At 38.3% G+C, this 23,677-nt stretch overlaps 2 protein-coding genes across 5 annotated transcripts in view; one reads left to right on the forward strand and one right to left on the reverse strand.

The window, feature by feature from the left end:
* Positions 1-7,789, reverse strand: part of letm2 (leucine zipper-EF-hand containing transmembrane protein 2) — a 52,415-nt gene extending 44,626 nt beyond the window's left edge. The window contains exon 1 of one of the 3 annotated variants that reach the window (XM_051933321.1): positions 7,326-7,789. The gene's annotated coding sequence lies outside the window, so the exon portion shown is untranslated. The remainder of the gene's footprint in view (positions 1-7,325) is intronic. The other 2 variants (XM_028806007.2, XM_051933322.1) reach the window with 2 other exon arrangements.
* Positions 1-23,677, forward strand: part of ido1 (indoleamine 2,3-dioxygenase 1) — a 59,360-nt gene that overhangs the window by 1,803 nt on the left and 33,880 nt on the right. Inside the window, exons 2-4 of one of the 2 annotated variants that reach the window (XM_028806023.2) lie at positions 19,629-19,671; positions 20,332-20,486; positions 21,175-21,270. In XM_028806023.2, coding sequence (XP_028661856.2) covers positions 20,394-20,486; positions 21,175-21,270 — 189 coding nt within the window. In that variant the 5' untranslated portion in view covers positions 19,629-19,671; positions 20,332-20,393. The remainder of the gene's footprint in view (positions 1-19,628; positions 19,672-20,331; positions 20,487-21,174; positions 21,271-23,677) is intronic. The other variant, XM_051933323.1, reaches the window with a different exon arrangement.

Below are 23,677 nucleotides of genomic sequence, written 5' to 3' on the forward strand. Positions count from 1 at the left end.
CTATAGGTTTTAATACAATTAGACAAATTCCACCCAGCCTACATTCAGGAGCACAGGTAGCAACATTCTATTCAACAATAAGGGTAGGGACACTGTAAAGTTTTCTACTTTAGCTTTTCAGAAAAGACTAAATGTAATTTTCTTCTGTGTAGTGTCCGGTGATCTTGGTATATATGGTGGTACATACAGTAGCTTGGATAGTGCCATTGCAGTTAAACTGCACTGCTCCTGGTCACATTTGTTTGCAAGTGTCTTGTAGTATCACTTGTAATTGCCAGATCAGTTCAGTTTATGAATGTCGTGTAAAATTTAAAGCATTTTAATAAAGTTCAGAATCCTTTGTAACAGAATTTAATCTTTAGATTTATACATGTTTCTGTATATAATGGTGTTGATACACAGCATGAGTTTTTTTTTTTAGTAATTATTTCAATTTAGGCTTTCATTCATAGAATCTGAGGTTTGCAGAAGTGCACATGCAGATGGAAGTTTTCAGGGGTTATGGGTGACCATTTAGCCACATTAACATTACATAAAGGCAGCACAGTGGTGCAGTGTTTTCCACTAACTCATGGATACATTTTCCTGGTTTTGAAACTTGTGTCTAGTCATTGTTCTCACACACTATGCATGTTCTCAAAGACATATAGTTTAGGTTGATGGGTGGTTTCAAACTGGCCTCATACACACAGTGCAAGTGCATGTATATGCATAAGTTGGCCAACACTCAGGACTGTTTCTTGTCTTATACTCACTGCTGCCACTAAAGCCTCTGGCACTCATGACTCTAAACTGGATTAGATAGTATTTGAGAATATTGTTATATATAATGTCAAATAAATTATCAGTACTATGCCTTTTTGGCATTAGCACCCTGATTATTTGTTATACAAAGCGCTTAGGGAGAATGGAACTTAGTCAAGTACAGAAGCTGTCAGTCGTATGACAATGAAAAACTTCTAATCAACTATAACTGCCACTTCCTGGGACACAAACTGTTTTTATCTGTATTTGCCCATTTTAGTTTAAAGTAGTTACCATATTGTAATACTTTAATAATAATACATTTTATTTATATAGCACCTTTTCCATGTTCAAGGCACTTTGCATTTGTATACCTTGTATTTGTTTACTCTGGTTTTATAAAATAAACAAACAGAAAGAATTGTAATCATTAAGTATAAACAGTGATTCGGAGATTCAAAAACATCTAAAGCATTTTTAAAAAATTTGTGTAAAGAGGTAAGGAATGGTGAGCTTCTTGCTTTACGCAAAGCAAACTCTTATGATTACATGTGTGATTTTTCCAAGTTTGTTGCCAAGTATTCAGTTTGGAGGCTTAATATCACAGCTCTAATTCATCCAGCAATTGTCATTTCATATAGTCTTTACCAGCTATCATAGTATTGTTGCAAATGTTGGAGCTAAGAGAATCAAATAATACAGGCTGAAAAACAGGGAGCTTTACTGTCTTAAACTTTCTAAAAATAACAGAACTAGGGGGACCAAGCCCCCTGGCGCACAACCCCCAGTTGCAGCCAGAATATTAGTAGAATGTGTAAATGTACAAAAGAAAAATGATTATTTATTGGAGTCAAAAATCACAAAATTCTATAAATATGTAAAAGAAAAATGAATTATTATTTAATGGAGTAAAAATCATGAAATGAGAATAAAATATTTACTCTCTTACCATTTGAAGTATTCCCATTAAACTGAGGTCCACTATGCTCGGCGAGTATTTATAAGAGACTAAATAAACGATCTATTCATTTTAATGGACATTCTTATGGATAAAAAAAACTTTTTTTTTAAAAATAACTTATTTAAATGACAGGAAAAATCACGTGAAAACTAAAGTGGTATGCAATGGGTCATCGTAACTCGACCTTGAGATAACTAAATCACCTAAACACAAACATTGGTGTTATGAATAGATATATATATATTTTTAATAGTTTGTTCCTATGAAAGAAAGTTTACTCGATCAAAAATAAAAACCATGACTTTCTTGATATTTTAGTTTATAATTTAAAAACCGAATAAGAGTCATCCCATTAAAGTTCGATAAATTCTGAAATGAATGATACCAAACATATATATGTAGGTTTTAAAATAAGCCCGATTTAAATCATGACAAAAAAGTGACATAAAATCATCACATAAAATTGTTGCACTTTTAGGCTTAGGATTTTATATATAGAGAGCAGATGTGTGCCTAGTAACTTTGAAAACTGGAAGGAAAAGTCTGGAAAGAAAAGAAAAAAAAACATGGAGTATGTCTTCATACTGGGTTGAAACAGAGTTTCATATTGTAGGAGTGAATAACTGTTAATTAAATCCACAATAAAAAAAAGAAGAGGTACCTTTTGAATCAATATAAAAATTAAAATGACCTAGTAGGAAGAAGAGTCTATTAGAGGGAGTCCAAATACAAGAAGCTATAGAGAAAGTTAAGTTTGTAACTGTGGGAAAATGAAAGATGTTGGGCTAGATAATCTGAAAGTCAGAAATTCAAAAAAGGTTTAATTGGGCAGTTACATAAAACATTAGATTTGGAAATTGCACACAGGACCCCATTGCATATAAACATAATGAGACTGTACAGGGATTCCTGTGCTTAAGGGCTTGTACAGTACCAGGTCTCCTTTATAGAAGATAATGGATTTATTGGTCCAAAATTTTAATGTTTAAAATATGCTTAAAAGATTATAGTGCACTTTGCAGGCAGAATGAAAAAATTAGAAAACAGAAAATTAGAACATGACTATGGCATCAAACTATGTAAATAGTTTCCTTTGTTAGGATTTATTCCTAAGCATATGAGCCCAGTACCATTGGATACATACTGTACATGGATGAAAGATAGGCTGGGAAAACAGTCAACCTTCCTCAAGGTAGCAAAATCTACAGTATACATTTTCCCTAGAACCAATTTTGGTAAAGAAGACAATTGGTTATAGAACACACCAATAATGAAGCAAAATATAACCAAGGAAAACTCATAATTAAATCACCTATTTGTAATGTTTGAAATAAAAACTGACTAGAAGCAAAACTACAATGGAAGACCTATATTACACCTACAGGAAGAGGGAAGAAAATGATGAAATGCATATTCATCCACCTGATCCTGAACTTGTGAAACCCAGTTCAGGATAACAGAGATCAACCCAATGCCCAGCAACACTATTTTCAAAGGAGGATGCAAATCATGGAAGGAGAATAGTCTATTGCAGGGCACACCTATGCGCACTTATTCTTGAGCAATTTCAAATCATCAGTTAAACTAGCACAAATCTTCTGGAAATGAAAGGAAACCCTACGTAAATATTGGCAGAAAGTGCAAACTATACAGTGACAAGGCCTGGATTCTAACAGGCAGAAGGCAGTGGTGTGAACTTCTGTGCTTACACATGAAAGGTATAAAATCCATATTAAAAAATGGCAACTGCATGGTATACTGTGGGCCATTTGGCACTAACCCTGGTGATTATCTTTTATGAAATAAAAACTATGCCTGACAGATACAGAACTGAACATTACTATCTATATCAAGCAGTGTTGGTTTTTTCACTATTCTTATTTAAGCATAATGCAAACAAATACTGTCAGCTTAGTCATGATTTGATTATAAAAAAGACAAAAAAACTAAAATTCAACACATCTTAATAAATATCTTTTGATTATTTTAGTCATATTTTACTCCAAACCAAGCACTTAATTTTCTACCTTTGAAGATTTCATGGTGTCAAAAAATAAAAGTGGATGGTGATCATGTGGCATTTACAAATCTGAGGTGCACTCAAGCAAGTCACTAAATTCTCCTATAACATTTTTCTTTCACAAAAAAAAGACATTATTTGCCTATTAAGACTGTCTGACAACTTTAAATTTGCCCAGTATGAGAAAGTGTGTGGTGATAATTTGTCCTGCTGAATTATACATGGATAACAAAATTTAAAACACCTTATTTTAAATTAAAGATGGTAACTTTTTAAAATTGCACACGATACTGTACTTTTTTTAATGCTTAATTCCACCAAACAACAGCAATAGCTCAACATACATGATAAGTAGCTTCAAAATAAAATGTCTGCTGTGAATTTATCAAAATAGCCAATCTTTCTACTACATTCTGCTAAACACATAAATCAAATCCACATCAAAAAATAAATAAACAAACAAACAAATGTTAGACTACCGTGTACATGAAACACAATACCTTTCCCTTTATTAGCAAAATTAAGATGGTAAGAAAGAATCACATGGAAAAATAGCCAGGAAACACTTGTGTTTTTTACTTTAGGATACCTGTCACTTTACAAATGTGAGAATGAAGAACTGTCTGTGGTAAGATTAAGTTAATTCTCCCCTTACAAAATGTCCGTCTTGGAGAATAATGGTTATCTATACCTACAGTGCATCCGGAAAGTATTCACAGTGCATCACTTTTTCCACATTTTGTTATGTTACAGCCTTATTCCAAAATGGATTAAATTCATTTTTTTCCTCAGAATTCTACACACAACACCCCATAATGACAACGTGAAAAAGGTTTACTTGAGGTTTTTGCAAATTTATTAAAAAAAACAAACAAACTGAGAAATCACATGTACATAAGTATTCACAGCTTTTGCTCAATACTTTGTCGATGCACCTTTGGCAGCAATTACAGCCTCAAGTCTTTTTGAATATGATACCACAAGCATGGCACACCTATCCTTGGCCAGTTTCACCCATTCCTCTTTGCAGCACCTCTCAAGCTCCATCAGGTTGGATGAGAAGCGTCGGTGCACAGCCATTTTAAGATCTCTCCAGAGATGTTCAATCGGATTCAAGTCTGGGCTCTGGCTGGGCCACTCAAGGACATTCACAGAGTTGTCCTGAAGCCACTCCTTTGATATCTTGGCTGTGTGCTTAGGGTCGTTGTCCTGCTGAAAGATGAACCGTCGCCCCAGTCTGAGGTCAAGAGCGCTCTGGAGCAGGTTTTCATCCAAGATGTCTCTGTACATTACTGCAGTCATCTTTCCCTTCATCCTGACTAGTCTCCCAGTCCCTGCCGCTGAAAAACATCCCCACAGCATGATGCTGCCACCACCATGCTTCACTGTAGGGATGGTATTGGCCTGGTGATGAGCGGTGCCTGGTTTCCTCCAAACATGACGCCTGGCATTCACACCAAAGAGTTCAATCTTTGTCTCATCAGACCAGAGAATTTTCTTTCTCATGGTCTGAGAGTCCTTCAGGTGCCGTTTGGCAAACTCCAGGCGGGCTGCCATGTGCCTTTTACTAAGGAGTGGCTTCCGTCTGGCCACTCTACCATACAGGCCTGATTGGTGGATTGCTGCAGAGATGGTTGTCCTTCTGGAAGGTTCTCCTCTCTCCACAGAGGACCTCTGGAGCTCTGACAGAGTGACCATCGGGTTTTTGGTCACCTCCCTGACTAAGGCCCTTCTCCACCGATCACTCAGTTTATATGGCCGGCCAGCTCTAGGAAGAGTTCTGGTGGTTTCGAACTTCTTTCACTTACGGATGATGGAGGCCACTGTGCTCATTGGGACCTTCAAAGCAGCAGAAATTTTTCTGTAACCTTCCCCAGATTTGTGCCTCGAGACAATCCTGTCTTGGAAGTCTACAGACAATTCCTTTGACTTCATGCTTGGTTTGTGCTCTGACATGAACTGTCAACTGTGGGACCTTATATAGACAGGTGTGTGCCTTTCCAAATCATGTCCAAGCAACTGAATTTACCACAGGTGGACTCAAATTAACCTGCAGAAACATCTCAAGGATGATCAGGGGGAACAGGATGCACCTGAGCTCAATTTCGAGCTTCATGGCAAAGGCTGTGAATACTTATGTACATGTGCTTTCTCAATTTTTTTATTTTTAATAAATTTGCAAAAATCTCAAGTAAACTTTTTTCACGTTGTCATTATGGGGTGTTGTGTGTAGAATTCTGAGGAAAAAAATTTATCCATTTTGGAATAAGGCTGTAACATAACAAAATGTGGAAAAAGTGATGCGCTGTGAATACTTTCCGGATGCACTGTATGTAAATGTACTTTTTGTACAGTTGTAAACGAGTCGATACTTTACAGAATATATGTCTTGCCTTTGCTGATCATACTGTATTAGCAGGGAATCGTACTGGCATGGGCCTAAAATGTAGTTGAACAGTCTAGAATTTAAGTGGGAACTGGATCTTCCAGAGAGAGAGAGAGAGAGAGGTTGGGAGCATGCACTGATGCAGTATGTTGCCACACCCACCACAGGACAAACCACCTCAAGATTCCAAATTAGGACCAGAGTGCAGCCATGCAATGGGTGACACCTCAGCACCACACTAGTTCAATTGGCGACTGAGTAATGAACATGTTTTTGTGATTCATCAGTGTGCCAGACTGAAATGCACTGTAAGGATTGTGACTTGCAAGATGGATCATCAGATAAGGGTATATATTTAGCATTATGACAGCTGGAACTTAACATAAAACACAGAACTAAATTTTACTTTTACTTAAGGCATAAGCATAGCCCTTACCAAACACATTTAAGAACAATGAAAGATTCAACATATTAACAGCTTTCCACTATAAGATAAAGCTTGTGTTTCACACTTCTTGGCCCATGAACAATGCTGGCATTGCATTATCATTATACAACACTAAAAAGATAATTAAAAAACAACTTTTAAAAACAGATGTAAACAATGGCCAGACACTGACATAATTGACATACTGTATATTAATCTGAGATATTTATGTTAGTGTCTGCCTATAGTCAATATGCACAACTTGATGTATCATTTTTCAGAACAACATATTACCAAACAATCTGGAAAATGTTCTCATTCTCCCCTAATCTGTATTGCTTTATCCTCTCAGATCCCAAACATGGGAGTGCTGGGTTGAGAAACAATTCAAAATGGACTAGGTATGAACGACATGACAACATATCAGAACATTACCATAACTGTGACAAAAACAGCCCATTCAGTCCAACATGTCTGTCAATCTTATTCACCTAGATTCTCTAAAATAACATCAAGTCGAGTTTTGGAGGTCCCTGAAGTGTTACAGTCTACCACACTACTTGGTTATATGCTGTTGCTGCATATGGCATCCCATCCAGGTTTAGATTTAGTATAGCTCCTTTAAATTTGAAAAGGCACGTTTTAAAAAAATTAAAATGTCTAAATCTACATTTATTTCAACAATAGCTGCAATACCTAGAACCATTCTTCTTTAATCGTAAAGAATAAGACACTAATACATGTTATGTATATTACATACGCTCATGTTATATTACACTTCACTTACCTGTAAATGGTTTTAATAATGTAAATGTAACCAGAGAGGTCAAATCACAAGCTAATCATATACTGTTAAAATCCAAAAATAACTATTGCTCGAAAGAACCCAAAACAAAAAAGGGTTGAAAAGAAATGCAAGTTTCGTTTCTAAATGTCTCCTTATCATTACTCTTTCTTTTGTTCTGTCAAATTGCTGTGAAAATACGTTATCACACTAGTTCACATAAACAAGAGGTTCAAATCTGGAAATTCCATTCGATAAAAGCTAGCATGCCTAAAAAAAGCGAACGAAGCTCAGTAACAGCAGGCCTGTTCACAGTATCCGGCCTCCCTATTTAAGTTCCAGAACACCCAGCTTTGCAAGGAGGTCTGGGGGACCGCAGAATTCATTGACGCGCCGATCAGGAGAGGAGTGAGAACCGCTGACGAATAAGCCAGTTGTCCAATAGAAACTCTCATTACTGCGCAGACTCGCGGAACAACAACAAAATAGCCAAGTGTTTAGACAGCGCCCCTGTAAACTGGCCAATGCTATCTGATGGATCGTCCAGTTCCTGTGACGTCACATGTTAGTGAGTTAAAAACAGGAACTTGTGGGACTACGAGGCTTGTCAATACGAAAGTGCCGGTGGACGAGTAGGAAAGAGACTCAAAGTTGTTGAATACTGTAAAGTAGTACGTTTATGTCCACCTGACATTATACCTGTCCCATTTGAGGCTGGTGTGCCTACCCGGAGCTTCATTTGTATTTTTTCGGGCAAACATCGACTTGGATATTTTGGAGGCATTATAAAGGAATATAGAGTACGATAGAGGAATTCCTCAGCAGATACGGAAGACACTGCCAGAGATGGTTATGGTCTCCTCCGCTGTGTATTTTGCTAACGTAATCCACACCAGAATAAAATGGGCGAAAGTTAAATGAGATCCAAGTATAATAATGTTGGTAGAAGCAACTGTATTAACGGAAACGTTTGGCATTGCGTTCAACGTTCAGGTTGGCTCCTTTATTACCACGGAAAATATGTACAAAATATACAGTGAATTTGAATGTATAAAGGGACAAGTAAGAAATTTTACGCATGACGTTACCTGCCTTCAGGTGTGTTCGGAGATTTGGTTAGCTAGTTTAAGAGCTGGTGCATTTTTACATTTTTAGTCACTTCATCAAATAGTTTTCACAGTTTTATCTTTAACTTTGGTAACTGTGATTAACTTACTTTTGTAACTGTGAGCCATATTCAAAATAACAGGTAACAGAATGTAATTACTACATGTATTAGTGTACATAAACGTGATTTACAATACCATTTTACAAAGTCTTGTGGCTGAAGTTGCATTCACATAGAGCACATTCCAACTTGAGTGGTGAAATGATTATTTTCCTATTGTTAGATAGATAGATAGATACTTTATTAATCCCAATGGGAAATTCACATTCTTCAGCAGCAGCATACTGATACAATAAATAATATTAAATTAAAGAATGATAATAATGCAGGTGAAAAACAGACAATAACTATGTATAATGTTAAATATTAACGTTTACCCCCCCCCCCCCCCCCGGGTGGAATTAAAGAGTCGCATAGTTTGGGGGGGAACGATCTCCACAATCTGTCAGTGGAGCAGGACAGTGACAGCAGTCTGTCGCTGAAGCTGCTCTTCTGTCTGGAGATGATACTATTAAGTGGATGCAGTGGATTCTCAATAATTGATAGGAGCCTGCTGAGCGCCCTTCGCTCTGCCACAGATGTTATAAACTGTCCAGCTCCATGCCAACAATAGAGCTTGCCTTCCTCACCAGTTTGTCCAGGTGTGAGGCGTCTTTCCTCTTAAAGCTGCCTCCCCAGCACACCACTGCGTAGAATAGGGCGCTCGCCACAACTGTCTGATAGAACATCTGCAGCATCTTATTGCAGATGTTGAAGGACGCCAGCCTTCTAAGGTAGTATAACCGGCTCTGTCCTTTCTTGCACAGCGCATCAGTATTGGCAGTCCAGTCTAATTTATCATCCAGCTGCACTCCCAGATATTTATAGGTCTGCACCATCTGCACACAGTCACCTTTGATGATCACTGGGTCTATGAGGGGTCTGGGCCTCCTAAAATCCACCACCAGCTCCTTGGTTTTGCTGGTGTTCAGTTGTAGGTGGTTTGAGTCGCACCATTTAACAAAGTCATTGATTAGGTCCCTATACTCCTCCTCCAGCCCATTCCTGATGCAGCCCACGATAGCAGTGTCATCAGCGAACTTTTGCACATGGCAGGACTCCGAGTTGTATTGGAAGTCCGATGTATATAGGCTGAACAGGACCGGAGAAAGTACAGTCCCCTGTGGCGCTCCTGTGTTGCTGACCACAATGTCAGACGTGCAGTTCCCAAGACGCACATACTGAGGTCTGTCTTTAAGATAGTCCACGATCCATGCCACTAGGTATGAATCTACTCCCATCTCTGTCAGCTTGTCCCTAAGGAGCAGAGGTTGGATTGTGTTGAAGGCACTAGAGAAGTCTAGAAACATAATTCTTACAGCACCACTGCCTCTGTCCAAGTGAGAGAGGGATCGGTGTAGCATATAGATGATGGCATCCTCCACTCCCATCTTCTCCTGATATGCAAACTGCAGAGGGTCAAGGGCGTGTTGAACCTGTGGCCTAAGGTGGTGAAGCAGTAGCCTCTCCATGGTCTTCATCACATGTGATGTCAGAGCAACAGGCCGAAAGTCATTCAGCTCACTAGGACGTGATACCTTTGGGACTGGGGTGATACAAGATGTTTTCCAAAGCCTCGGGACTCTCCCCTGTTCCAGGCTCAGGTTGAAGATGCGCTGTAGAGGACCCCCCAGCTTGGTTGTTTAGGACCTGTGGCTCAGAAGCAAACCTATGGGAGTGTCTTGTGGGTCTAAGGAGGCCCAGGCCCCTCCATTCAGAAGCCAGCCTGCCCCCCACAATATTTCTATGTGGTCTACATAAGTATAGGACCTCTGCAATCAATTGAGCCACTCCCAGCCCCATCCAACTTTAGATTGATAGGACAATGAATGGAGCCACTCTAAACTTCAAGGGGGATTCCAACCTGGAATTCAACCCAGGTCCACAAAAATATTAATCTAATAAACAGCTTTTGACATGACCACTCAGTTGTTTACAGACTCCCCCGCTCTGCAGGTGATGTGGCTGTGGTTCATATATAAAATGTTTCAAATAAGTACCTAATGGAGATTTAAAATCTGTGCTGAAGTCTCAAGCTAAAATTGCTTCCGAACATGACAAAAAGCGGATCACTGTGGCCCTTTGCCGATTAATTACAGTGTTAGAGAAATACTGAATCATTGCAATGTTTAGATCAGGGCTATTTAGTTACAAATTCATTTGGGCCAGATTTTCAAACCAAAAAATGTAGCTCGGCCAGACATTTTCATTTGGTAAGCAGTGGGTAATGACAAATTTTAAATCAACATGGATGTATTTAAAAACAAGTAATGTTTATTCATTGTTTCCCTTTTAAATTTGGTCACATTTGACACAGGCACATCAAAAATGTATATAAAAAAACACTTAAAGCTATAATTGAACAGAATCTGAGGTAATAGCAATACTTTTTTCCACTTTTGAAAAAAAAACCATTTTGTTCACAAATTGCAAAAAATAAAAAAAGTGCACACTATTAGTAATAACTTTGGTTTCCCTTTTGAAATATGTAATCCTCCCCCAGTTTAAAGGGGAGGTCATGACAAGAAAGGAATTTTTTTCATAGAACTTAAAACTATTTAATTCACACAGTTTTAATCACTCATGTGACAGAGGTTAAATTTGAGTTCCACAACAACACATTTCCTGTGGAAATTGGTTTTTTTTTCCACCAGAAAAAAAACTACCTGAGTAAATGCTTAAGAGCAAGGCACCAAATGTGGCGTGAAAGTGGATTAGTACATTTATTGTAATGATTTGTCTTCAAAATGTCTTTGTACAGAGTTATTGTGTGTCACATAATGAATTATTAATTATAATTATTACTATTATTATTTTGTATATACTTAACTTTGTTTCTTTGTTAATGAGCTCCCATTGAAGAATTTATTGATAAAAGAATATGTAGCGTGCACACCAAAATGACTGAAGTAAAAACTAACGAAGTGGCATTTTTTGATACCATTTTAACAAAGTTTACTGTCTGCCGGCAATCACAGAGCAGCCCAGTAAAATGACAGTAATACACTTGAAACCTTAAAACGCAGTCTTCATCACATCACTGTGTGTGACTAAACAGCAGGCAGGCGACTACTCGTACATGTTTACTGACAGACAGACAGGCTGGCATCTTGCATGGGGTATGAGTTAAATCAAAAGAGAAACAGCATGCAAAGATGCGTGAACATAGGGAGATTGGTGACAATTAAACCTAAGTGTGCCTGTGTGAAATCAGAAGGGACCACTGAATTCCACGAGGCAGAGATATCTTCATAACTGGGGACCTATATGATGGGCAGAGGAATTTCAAATGTTTTGTATGCCTACCTTTTATTTTGATGACCGGTTGCATCATATTCAGCCCTTCGTTCGTTATTCTGGGAAAAGTGTAACCAACCTCTTGTTGAAATTCACAGTCGTCCTGTCAGCAGCACCGTGTACTTAGAAATATTTTCCTGTGCATATCTCCAAGTCCAGTCATGTTCACTGTGACTCCCTTGCACTGCATAAACTGTCCTTTATGAGGCTCAGTGATTTGCCAGGGGGAGCTCGTACCAACACATATGTTAATGACATATCCACTCAACAATAGAAGTTGGCCTTTGCATCTGTTACAACATAATAGTTTAAAGTTTCAATGATTTCATTCGCCACTGGTGAACTAAGTAGAAATGATACATGGCAAAGCCTATTTTTTGCGACCATTTAAGTTGCAGTCTGGAGCTCTGATGGGACCAGGGGCTGGGCCACTCGAAAGTTGCTTCTAGGCCACATGTGGCCCTCAGGCTGCCATTTGAATCGGCCGGCTTTAGATAATGCAACAATATTTTTTTTACTTTTATGGACTTTTAATGTCAATTAATTGTTTGGATTTCAAAGAGCAGGAGTCCTGTGCAAGTATTTATCGAGTGTCTTAGAGTAGTAAAATGGTCTTACCTAGCTCGAAAATCTCAGAATACACAAATTTGGCATTAGTCTAAGAAGTAAAAACAAAAGCATTTTATCAAATATTGATTTAGTAAACTACTCTCAACTACACTAGGATTTAGGAGTGTTCGTTAGGTGTCCATATGTTCTAGGAGCTGTCAGAAGCACATTCTGGGTAAAGTAGAATGTTTTGGAAACACTGGGCAACAGTGAACTCAGAAAAAGATATTGATTTGACAAATCTTGTATGTCACGTGATCGCTCCATCTACACAAAGAAGCTGTGCTCTGTTAGCCGAAACAAAAGCTTTTGTAACGTTATGTTTTTAACTTTGGGTAAAATACAGCTTTGCAATAGTGATGATTCACATATGTCATAACCAATCGTTTCTGAAAATTTGCACCATTCTTTGAAAGCCCTTACAACACGCGAGGGAGGTATTAAAGCAGATTCATAAGTTTCCCCACCACTTCACGTGCAGTTATGTTAAAACAAGCTTCATTCATGCAAATCAATAGTTTTCCTAGAGTTGTTGGTGTGATGAACTGCACGAACATAAAGATCAGGTGCGGATGAGCATGCATATGTGAATCTTAAGCAATATCACAGTATCAATACACAGGTGACACCCTTTCAGATTTGTGAATACTGTGACCCATTCCCATTTAAACTTTCTCAGCTTAATGCTCCCTCTTCCCCCACCTTCCTCATTTTGGATCCAGGTCAGCTATCAAGGAGCGTCAAAACACCTGCTATAAAACACTTCTTTTTGATTAGATCCAGGATGGGTGGAGAAATCTTCCTTTCAGATTTTGAAATGTACCATTGGGCATATGTTCTTCGTCCACTATACCTGTGGCTGAACCCCCCACTTCCCCTCACATCCTGGCTACTTATAGAAACAAATCTTGTTTCCCTCCATGCTCTGCAATATCTACCATTTATTAGATTTAAAACAAAAAACAGAGCAGACAAATATAATCCTCTCATAAATTATGTTTGGCCCAAAGTGGAAGAACACCTTGGTTCCACACTGTGCTGGCACTTCCTCACACCATTGTTTCACAACAGCTCTCTCAACATTGGTGGATGACCCATCTCTTTTTCACTTTGAGCTTCTAGTGGTATTGGCACACTCAGCAGTTTGTTTGATGGAACTGGGCTTGCCTCTTTTCAGTCTCTGAAAGACAAATATTGTATTCCTCCTTCCTTCTTTTTTTCTATTTACAGGTTAAATCTGTTCTCAGGACGTGTGGAATAAGTTTTTCAGTCTCCATTCCCAGCCACCCATTGTTTAATTACTTTATCTTGCCCTCGTGTTCCAATAAATGCATTTCTGTTCTGAACGTTCAACTTTGTGACTCCATAACTACATCTATCTGAGTCACTCAAAAATGGATACGAGATCTTTCCTTATCAACACCATTGTTTTGCAATACTATTTTTAAAAACATTAAAAATTCTTCTAGAAACTCAAACCACCAACACATCCAATCTAAAATTGTCCATAGAGTTTATTATTACTCTAGGAAGTGTTTCATGATAGACTTAACCCCTGATTCACACTGCCATCAGTGTGCCATCAGTGTGATGTACAGGGCACCTTTTATCACACATTCTGTTGCTATTCTTTGGGGTTCAATTGCTAAGGCCCTCTCCTCCATCTCTATCCCTTGCTGTTCTTCTACTCTGTTAGATTTCTTTCTCTTTTTCTTTTCATAATCATCACATTATTTCATTGGCCACAACAGTAGCCAAAGTTCTAATAGTCTCCCAATGGAAGAATCCATATCTGTCACCTTCTTGGTCTGGAAGCCCTTTTTTTAATATCTAACATTATTAGAACTGTCAGCCATGCGGACTGACGGTGTACCTGCACCTTCTGTTAGTAAAAGGGAAAATACTATCACCCTAATCATGTCATGGCTAACTGCAAACCCTTGATTTCAATCCACTTTTCTATTAGATTTCTTTCCTCAGCTGAGCATGTGGGCCTCTGGGCCCTGTCAGTGACCACGTGTACCGCATGGGTTTTGGGTTGTCATCGTTGGAGGGGTTTTTTTTTTCCTTCAAAATTTGAATATGAAAATTCATTTATTGTTGCTTTTCTATTTGTTTGACATCAATAAAAAACTGATTACAAAAAAAGAAAAAATACACAGGTGACATCATGGATGCAAACTGTATTGTAGTCGCCAGCATATTACACTGAAGACAAGCGAGGCTGGATGGGTGATTGACAGAGAAATGTCACACAGGTATGCTGAGCTCTGCATTCCACAAACCCCTGGAGTATTCATGTTGACCTTCACAAGAATAGGAAAGCTCAAGAAGAGAGGTGCAGACTTCAAGGTATTGGATAAATTAAGCCTAGCAGAAGATAAGAAGGAATCAGGAAGAGAGGCATGCCATGCCACTCTTGGGTTAGTTGCAGTGTACCTGAGATAGTACCATACTATCAAGACCAGGTTACATAGTATAGTAATAAGGGAAGATGATCCTCAGGTCTAAGTGCTTTCACAGTGTAGAGCGGAACAAGATCAGTCCCAAGTTTAACTAATCTGCAGCTAGCCTTGGTTTGGTATTGTGTTTCTCCTTGGCTTAATTTCCTGTTAACAACAACACACTAGCAATAAATTTATCACCCCCTTTCAATTAATGATGTGCTGTGACACATTCCTTTGTATTTAAAGGGACAGTGCACAGGGAAAAAGTACTTCCTCAAAAAAATAATTGCAATCTTTAAGCTACATTAGATCAAAATTAGCCTTGACATCGTTATTGTAAACGTTCACTTCAAGTGTATGAAAAGGCTGTGAAATACCTACATGGAAAGTAATAATGACAAGAGATACACGTTAGAAAAATTACATCAGAAGCACAACATTCTCTCTCTCTAACTAACTTCCCAGAGACATAGATAATACAGAAGATTTGATGCTTGCCATTCATTATGCACCCAGCTTTTCCTAATAACCAAGTTAATCCAACAGTCACAAAAGTATAATAAAATGCCAAGACAGAGGCTGGAAAATATTCACAAAGACTGTCCCAATACAGCGGAAACTTCACAGTAGAGCACAATCTCTTATTTAGATTTCTCTTCTGGTCTGTCCTGCTTCCACTTCAAAACCGGTCCTGCCCACACACAGCCGACACGGCATTTTTCGATTCCTATTCATCCTCTTCCAAACCCTTCCCCACGCTACCTGCGTCTCCTCTTCAAAACCGGTCCCGCCCACATGCAGCCAACACAGCATTTCTCGATTCCTATTCGTCCTCTTCCATGTCATGCACTATACTGGCCTGCTGAGCGTAATACATCCAACAAGTACTCAAGGTGCTGCCACAACAATAAAGTAGCTTTACCACCTTTGCGGGACCTACCTGTGTCTTTCTTACACAGCAAACATCAGAAGCTAAAAATTATCGTGAACACATTCGAGAATACAACTCTTCTCTAGCGTTTGCTTCCATGGGTGCACAGATAACTGAACCTCCTGGCCATGGACCATACTATTTTAAAATACACAGGCAAATTTATCACCAAATCTCTCCACTATACGCTAACACTTCTACCTCTCCAGGATATGGACAGTTGTATGTTTTTGACACAGCTCAAGCTACTGAAGTACGCTTACAAAATAAAGCAAGCTCTGCATGCAGCGAAAATGTACTTCTCCAGCTAGATTCCATGCTCAGAACCATCAACTGCTTTGCTAAATCATACAAACACATGCATGAAATCGCTCAGCCCAATCCAACAGCATCTGTACGAATGGTTTTCAAGGAAAACCCTAGGCAGGATTTACGATGATACAATGCCCTGACATGTCACACCGATGATGCAGCGATTTTCGTCGGAGAAGATGGTGAAACACCTGCCGAAAGGGACATTTGCATCTATCCCATAGGCAAACTCCTAAAAACAGATTTCCACGCTCGATATCTCAGATTACATCAATAAGATCTGCGCGTGGAACTATTAGACGCACTGCAAGCAAACGCTGAAAATAACAACGTACGTGTAGGCAAGATGATCATATTACCATCCACATTTCCAGGAAGTCCAAGATACATGCAACAAAACTATCAGGATGCCATGGCCATAGTACGTAAATCCAGAAAGCCTGATTTATTTATCACTTTCACATGTAATCCTGCTTGGCCGGAAATTCTACATGCACACTGCGTCTTTCAAGAAGTATTTATTTCTTCTTGATTTCTGAATTTCTTTCTCACTATTTTCCGTACCTATATTTACACGGTGGGCGTTGGCTTGTCATTATATAATATGTATTGGGAGAGATCTCATGTCATATCTGGAGGACATTCACAAAATACCTCCACAACATTCAGAAGGAATACAGAATGGAAGAAACTGCTAGCATCTTTCAATGTGTACTTTCCGAATTAGGGCCATGCATCATTGCGCACCTACAAAACTTATGGAAAAGAATGAAAATAGGAGCCAGAAAAGCAATGAGAGAGCATTAGACAATGGCTATGCAAGAACAGTTGGGGTTCAGCTGGTATGGCTGCTCCCAAATCGACACTGATGTATGTTCATATGTATTTTTCTGTATAAATATTCCCATGCATCACAATTCCTTTTCAGTTTCATTGAGTTAAATATATGTCAGTATCATGTTATACTTCAGTCCAAACATAAATATAAAATATGTTTTCCATATTTTTAGTGGTATATAATTGCTTTATCTTGTCTGTAGAAGTCGTCTGCTTGGTGTATGTGGAATTCATTTTGTAACATTACAAACCATACTAAGTCTGTTGGACCTGCTCATGAGGTAGTCTAAATTGGAATGTAATTTTGCTCCCCTTCTCCGACTCCAAGAAGCATACTGCAACTGCACCTAGTCTTATTGTTGATTTGCTACTAGTCCACACCTCAAAGGCGCACAGCAACAGCAGTAAACCTTGTTACCATAAATCCATACTAAGAACAGATCAGCATGGTAAAACTACAAAATGTTAACATAAGTGCCATTCTGCAGCTCCAGGTACTATAAAATGTTATAATGTCATTCATTCTCAAGCATGAATTTCTGCTCCTTGCTGGAAGTAAAATGACGTTTCATAACTACTTCTCATGGATCTTCTGGGGGAGAACAAATTCTTATCCAGTCAAACAATTAGTGCATTTCCTAGTAGTAGTTCTGAAATGCTTCATAAATATGGGCACTAAGCTGCTTTGACTGAGGTTTGTGCAAGAAGTTGTGCAACTTTAGAGATGAGTATGGGGTGGCGCTGAGGTACAACCCAAACATACACCATCAATGAAAAGTTTTAGAATACCTCTGTTTTTCTTAAAATGTAATAAGCTGGAATGCAATGAATAATCTAAAATGGTGAAAACGTGAGCAATAAACTGTCAGAGGTTTAAATTTAAAGTTTAGGTTAGCAAAAACATTAAAAAGAAAATATCAAAATATTATAAAAGACCTTCTTCAGGGAACAACTAATAGTTTACAACCTACATATGTTCTACAGCAATTAAGGTAAATTAAGCCTTGCAAGTTGAAGCCAAAAATTTGCCGAGGTGTCCAAACTTCAGCTGATTACTTAAAAACCCTCTGACAGTCTTAAAGCAGAGATGGAACAGACTGGGTTACTACACCCTCTGAAGTACTACTTGGCAAATATACCAGTGAAAATGGCAAGAAAATGACAATTAACAAATGAAATGAGACAGAGCATTATTAACCTTAGAAGTGTAGGCATTTCATTTAGAGAAATTGCAAAAAAAAATCTAAATGTCAGTGAGTGTGGGGTCCTACACAATCCAAAAGCAACTGGAAACAGGAAGAACTCTGATAGGAAGAGATCTGTTAATTGCTAATATTATAAGTCAAGCAATAACATAAAAAATGAGCAGAGTTGTGGAGGGCTGGAGCCTATCCCAGCAAACACTGGACACAAAGCAGGAACAATCTCTAGATACTGGACCAGTTCATCATAGGGCAAAGACACTCAAAAGCAAATGTGAATTTAGCATCACCAATCCACTTAACCTATGTCTTTGGACTGTGGGAGGAAACCTACACAGACAACAGGAGAACCTAGAATGTGAAACCTGGTCTCCTTACTGCAAGGCAGCAGTGCCACTACTGGGTAACTTACTTATACTGTTTTTGTGTTACATTTTTGCATATTATATGATTATATAAATTAATGATTGTTATTATTTTAAGCCACACATCACCAAATGAATCTAGTTTGAAAGTGTATTTATTATTATCAACAACAATTTATCATGGCTAAAAATAAACAGTCACAAATACTTTTACAGAGAGTGATTACCCTGATGAAACTGGCAATCCACAAAACACTTAGGCAGCTGTTTTAAATAATCCACACTGGGACCTTGATGGACCTGTTTGCTCTGTCTGATAACTGGTCAACTCTCATTTTGAAGACTGGCGTCATTTGATTGATTTTACATGCTGATGTTGATGCTGAGTTGCCTGGTTTGATTTAGTTTCAAGGATTTCCAACTCCTTTGAATAGACTCTTTATATTAACTCTGTATGGACAATTACTCTTGTTCATACTATTCCTAATTTCAGAGAATTGAACACAAACAAAACTAAACATTGAACACTTACTTATCTTTTATATTCCTCTTCTCTGAATCACCTGCTTAAAGTTTATCATTGATGATCCATTGATATTCCATTCAAATTACACCCCTTATGTCCTTAATTTCTCTCTTCCCTTTATTTTTATAATATCCATGTTTCTTGCCAGGCTGTGTAGTATCGTGGTTAAAGCTGTGCAATTTAAACCTTGGGGTTGTGGGTTCAAATCCCTCTACTGATCCTGTGTGAGCATGAGCAAGTTGTTTCAATGTTGTGTGCTCTAATTGGATAAACAAAGTAAATGTCACATTGTAACTAATTGTATCTTAGATGTTGTCAGCCAAATAAGTCAATTAAAATATTTTCTAACTTTTATTAAATTAGGATGCATTTTTATGTATATTTTAATTTCTCCATGATTAAAATATATTTGATTGATTATCTACTGAATTTTGCTTTCAGTTTTTTATGCACTTTGTAATGCTCTGTAAAAGGTTTTATAAAGCTGATTGTATTTTCATTGACATTGTCACTACTCCAAAAACAAACCTCCCCTACATTTATTCACTTTCTAACCTACTTTTTCCATTTTAGGGTCACAGGCTGTCTGGCCTATACTGGTAGTGTTCGCTGCAAGGTAAGAGCCTCCATAGAGCACAAGTACATTGCAGAAGACTGTACAGGAAATAAGCTATGATAGCAAATTGATAATTATCTAAATATTTCTTTAAAATGCTTAAAAGTGGGGCATCTCCCAAATATTTCCCTTTTCAGGAGGTTTGTGGTAATAGATTCCCCTAACTTCTTTACCACATTGATGCAAATTCATCTCCACGCTTCCCCCTACTTGATATACAGTAAGGACTTTTTTGTGAGATCAGGTTATGCTGTACATAATCATAGAGTAGGATAATAATGGCCACATTAAATAAATTAACAGTAGAAGAAGTAAAAAGGTTGAGTTCATTCCACCTAGCTGTTTTGATTATGTGATAACTAAAGTATTTCTGCTATCTATTTTAGATTGGGTAGTTTGTTTCACATTCTGTTTGAAGAGGGTGATTGAACATCAGAGCATCTCTTGCCTTAGTAAACAGCAGACATGGCCTCAGACTTTTTTTTATCTCAAATTGGTAAACTAACATCTTTTTGGGTCATGAGAAATAACGATGCCAAAGTCCTTGGGTAGTGAGTGCAGTTTCGTAATCTATTTGCATACAGATAAAAAGTTCAGAATATCAAGGCTGAGGACTGTAGACCTTTTAGCCTCATGTATTCTTATTTTTTACTTTTCTAGAAACTTGATTTGAAAAGTTGAAACTGCAGTAAGGTAGTTTTCCAGTTCTTTCAAAGGAAACAATGGCAAGCAGTATGAGTGAAACCAGCCGGGTTTTTGATATGGACCATTACCATGTTACAGAGGATCACGGATTTATTCTGCCGGAGCCTCTGGTAAGAACTACTTTCATACTGCTATTCAAATTTTTCATATTTTTCAGCTTTTGTTAATATCTTAATTCATGAAAGGAGCTCTACCTTGTTCTAAATGATGTATGATGTAATTTATTAAAATTATATTTTCTATGTCTGAGATATTTGTCCGCTTTTTGGTTTGCTGCTAGATTATGACAAATATGTCCAGATTTCTTTTAGGTAAGAAAAACAGTAGTTTTCTGTTTTTTATTAAGGTAATTATACTTGTGAATCATGCCACTGAGGAGTAGTGGTGTGTTACATGTTGACTAGGACATGCAAGGAAGAATTCCTCTGTACTCTACACATATTACAATAACGACACTATAAACCTATTATTATATCACTTTAACCCTTTTATGTCAGAAATACGTTAACAAATAGATTTTTTTTGCATATTGTTAAGTTAAGAAACTTGCTAATGACGCTTTAGACAGAGAACAGTGTGATATTGGCTAGGCATGGTTGTGATGAATATACCTTTTTAATGTAGTCTTATACAGCCAATTCCACAATCAAAATAGTATATGTAAATTCTGCTGAATGACGGCCCTTAAAACTAATGTCCATTGCAATTGTAAATTCTGTTGAGAAAATTTGAGAATGTATTTATCAATATATACTTTATAATGACACACTGCTCATTGAACTATGTGTAATTTTTTAGACAAACCTATCTGAATATTACCAGCCCTGGATGGAGATTGCTAATAAGATTCCATTCTTGATCAAGACACATTCACTACGGGAGGAAGTGAATAAAGTAAGTAGAGGACATTATCAATATAATTCCCTGTTTCTAAGTGATCTCGTTTCACTAAGGAGGTGGTTTACTATTGCTGCTAGTGACAAAAATGTCTTGTGGGACCATAAAGGATGAGAAACACTGCTTTACAATATTTTTTTTTATCTTATTTGATCTAAGCCCCTGCCTGAATATTTAATATTCAGATTCTTTATAATATTACTGGTTTGTATCTTACATTTTCTTTTTAATTTTCAAGATTACAATTAAGGTAGTCCATCATCAAAGTCACTTAATTTGATGTGTGCAATGTTACAGGGAATCCTGGTAGAATCAACTCTGGACAAGACCCCAGTTCATCATAGGTTATTCTCACACACCTACACCCCTTCACTCATTCATGCATGGTCTATTCAGTGTCTTCAGTCAATATAACCCGCTCTGTCTTCTGGATGAACACAGACAAGCAATGATGAAGACACAAAGAATTTAAAAAACTCTTTACAGACAGTGACCAGGCTAGAATTCAAACCCAGTCTAGTGGAGAGAGAAGATTTGATCAATATGGCATCATGCCAACACCACATTAAAACTACATAGATAAGATATATGAAGTGATCTTTATTTATACATGTTCATGTATAAACTCCTATCACATCAGCTGGATTGACAAGTGATGAGTCCATCTCTGACTATCAGTATACTTTGCCCAAAGCTGAAGACCAAATAAGGAGCCAACTTGAGTCCTTGAGTTCTTAAGGCCTTTGCTGACCAGCTTTGTGGTGTCCTCTGTCTCCTGTTCAGCCTGTTCCTAAGGCTCCAGAAAGTCCCGCTGCTGTGGCAAATATTCTGCATTGTTCCTGTTCCAAAGACACTTCCCATATCATGAAGACCTTTGAGGTGCTGGTCCAGGAATATATGAGTCCTCTGGTGGTAGACCATCTGGTCCAACTTTACATTGTCTATTGGACAAAGACTGGAGTGGAGGATGCAGTTTTTCTATCTGCTCCACAAGGCTTATTCTCCTGGATCATGTTTTTTAATTTCTCGAGTGCCTTCAATACCATCCAGCCAGCATGTTAAGGGTTATCTCAAAGGTATGCAGGTTGTTGAGTCTATGGTGTGCTGGATAATGGAGTATCTGTCTAGCAAACCACAGTTTCTGAGACTCAAGGACTGTGTTTTTGATATGAATGATAGGAAGCAGCAAGTGAGACTGGGAAAAATCACATCCAGCACACGAACAGTCAGCACTGGCGCCCCCAGGGATGTGTCCTCTCTCCTCTGCTCTTCTCCCTCTACACAAATGACTGCACCTCAAGAGACCCGTCTGTTAAAATCCTGAAGTTCGCAGATGATATGACAGTCATTGGCCTCATCAAGGACAGTGACGAGTCTGTATACAGACGAGAGGTCGAACAGCTGGCCCTCTGGTGCGGTCAAAACAACCTGGAGCTGAACAAGCTTAAAACTGTGGAGATGACAGTGGACTTCAGGAGGAGCCCCCCAGTGCTGCCCCCTCTCACACTACTCAACAGCATTGTGTCTGCTGTGGAAAACTTTAGGTTTCTGGGATCCACAATTTCCCAGGACCTAAAGTGGGAACTAAACATAAACACAATTGTTAAAAAGGCCCAGCAGAGGTTGTACTTCCTGCGCCAGCTCAGGAAGTTCAACCTGCCTCAGGAGCTGCTCATCCAATTTTACTCTGCAGTAATCCAGTCTGTTCTCTGTTCATCTATCACAGTCTGGTTTGGCTCAGCCACAAAACAGGACAGGAACAGACTTCAACGGACAGTCAGGATTGCAGAAAAAATCATTGGTGTTGATCTGCCCTCCATTCAAGACTTATACAGATCTCGAGTCAGGAAACGGGCAGAAAACATCATTGCAGACCCATCACACCCTGGTTACAACCTTTTTCAACTTCTTCCCTCTGGTAGGCGCTACAGAGCACTGTACGCCAAAACTACCAGACATGTGAACAGTTTCTTTCCTTAGGCCATCACTCTCATGAACACTTAAATCAATCTCACAGCATCAGGGACAATACTAGGTAAAACCGGAGTCCAATTCCTTGTATGTGTACATATACTTGGCCAATAAAGCTGATTCTGATTCTGATTCTGATTCTGAATGTGAGCATCACAGTCAGATTTTAAATATACCACCAGACTATGTCACTTGAAAAAATTCCCAGATAATTCTGGACTTATGGGGTGTATTGAGAGAGAGTATAGGAGTCAGTTGGAGAACCTCTCTAAACTCTCTCATCAACAAACTGTTTCCAATTGAAAAACTGTTGCTTGCTGGATTTGTTTTTCCCACCATTTTCAGTAAACCTAAGAGACTGTTGTGCTTGAAATCCCAAGGGATCAGCAAGTACATAAAATACTCAAACCAGGCCATCTGGCACCAACAATCA

The sequence above is a fragment of the Erpetoichthys calabaricus genome, chromosome 1, assembly GCF_900747795.2.
Source record: "Erpetoichthys calabaricus chromosome 1, fErpCal1.3, whole genome shotgun sequence".
Taxonomy (NCBI): Eukaryota; Metazoa; Chordata; class Cladistia; order Polypteriformes; family Polypteridae; genus Erpetoichthys; species Erpetoichthys calabaricus.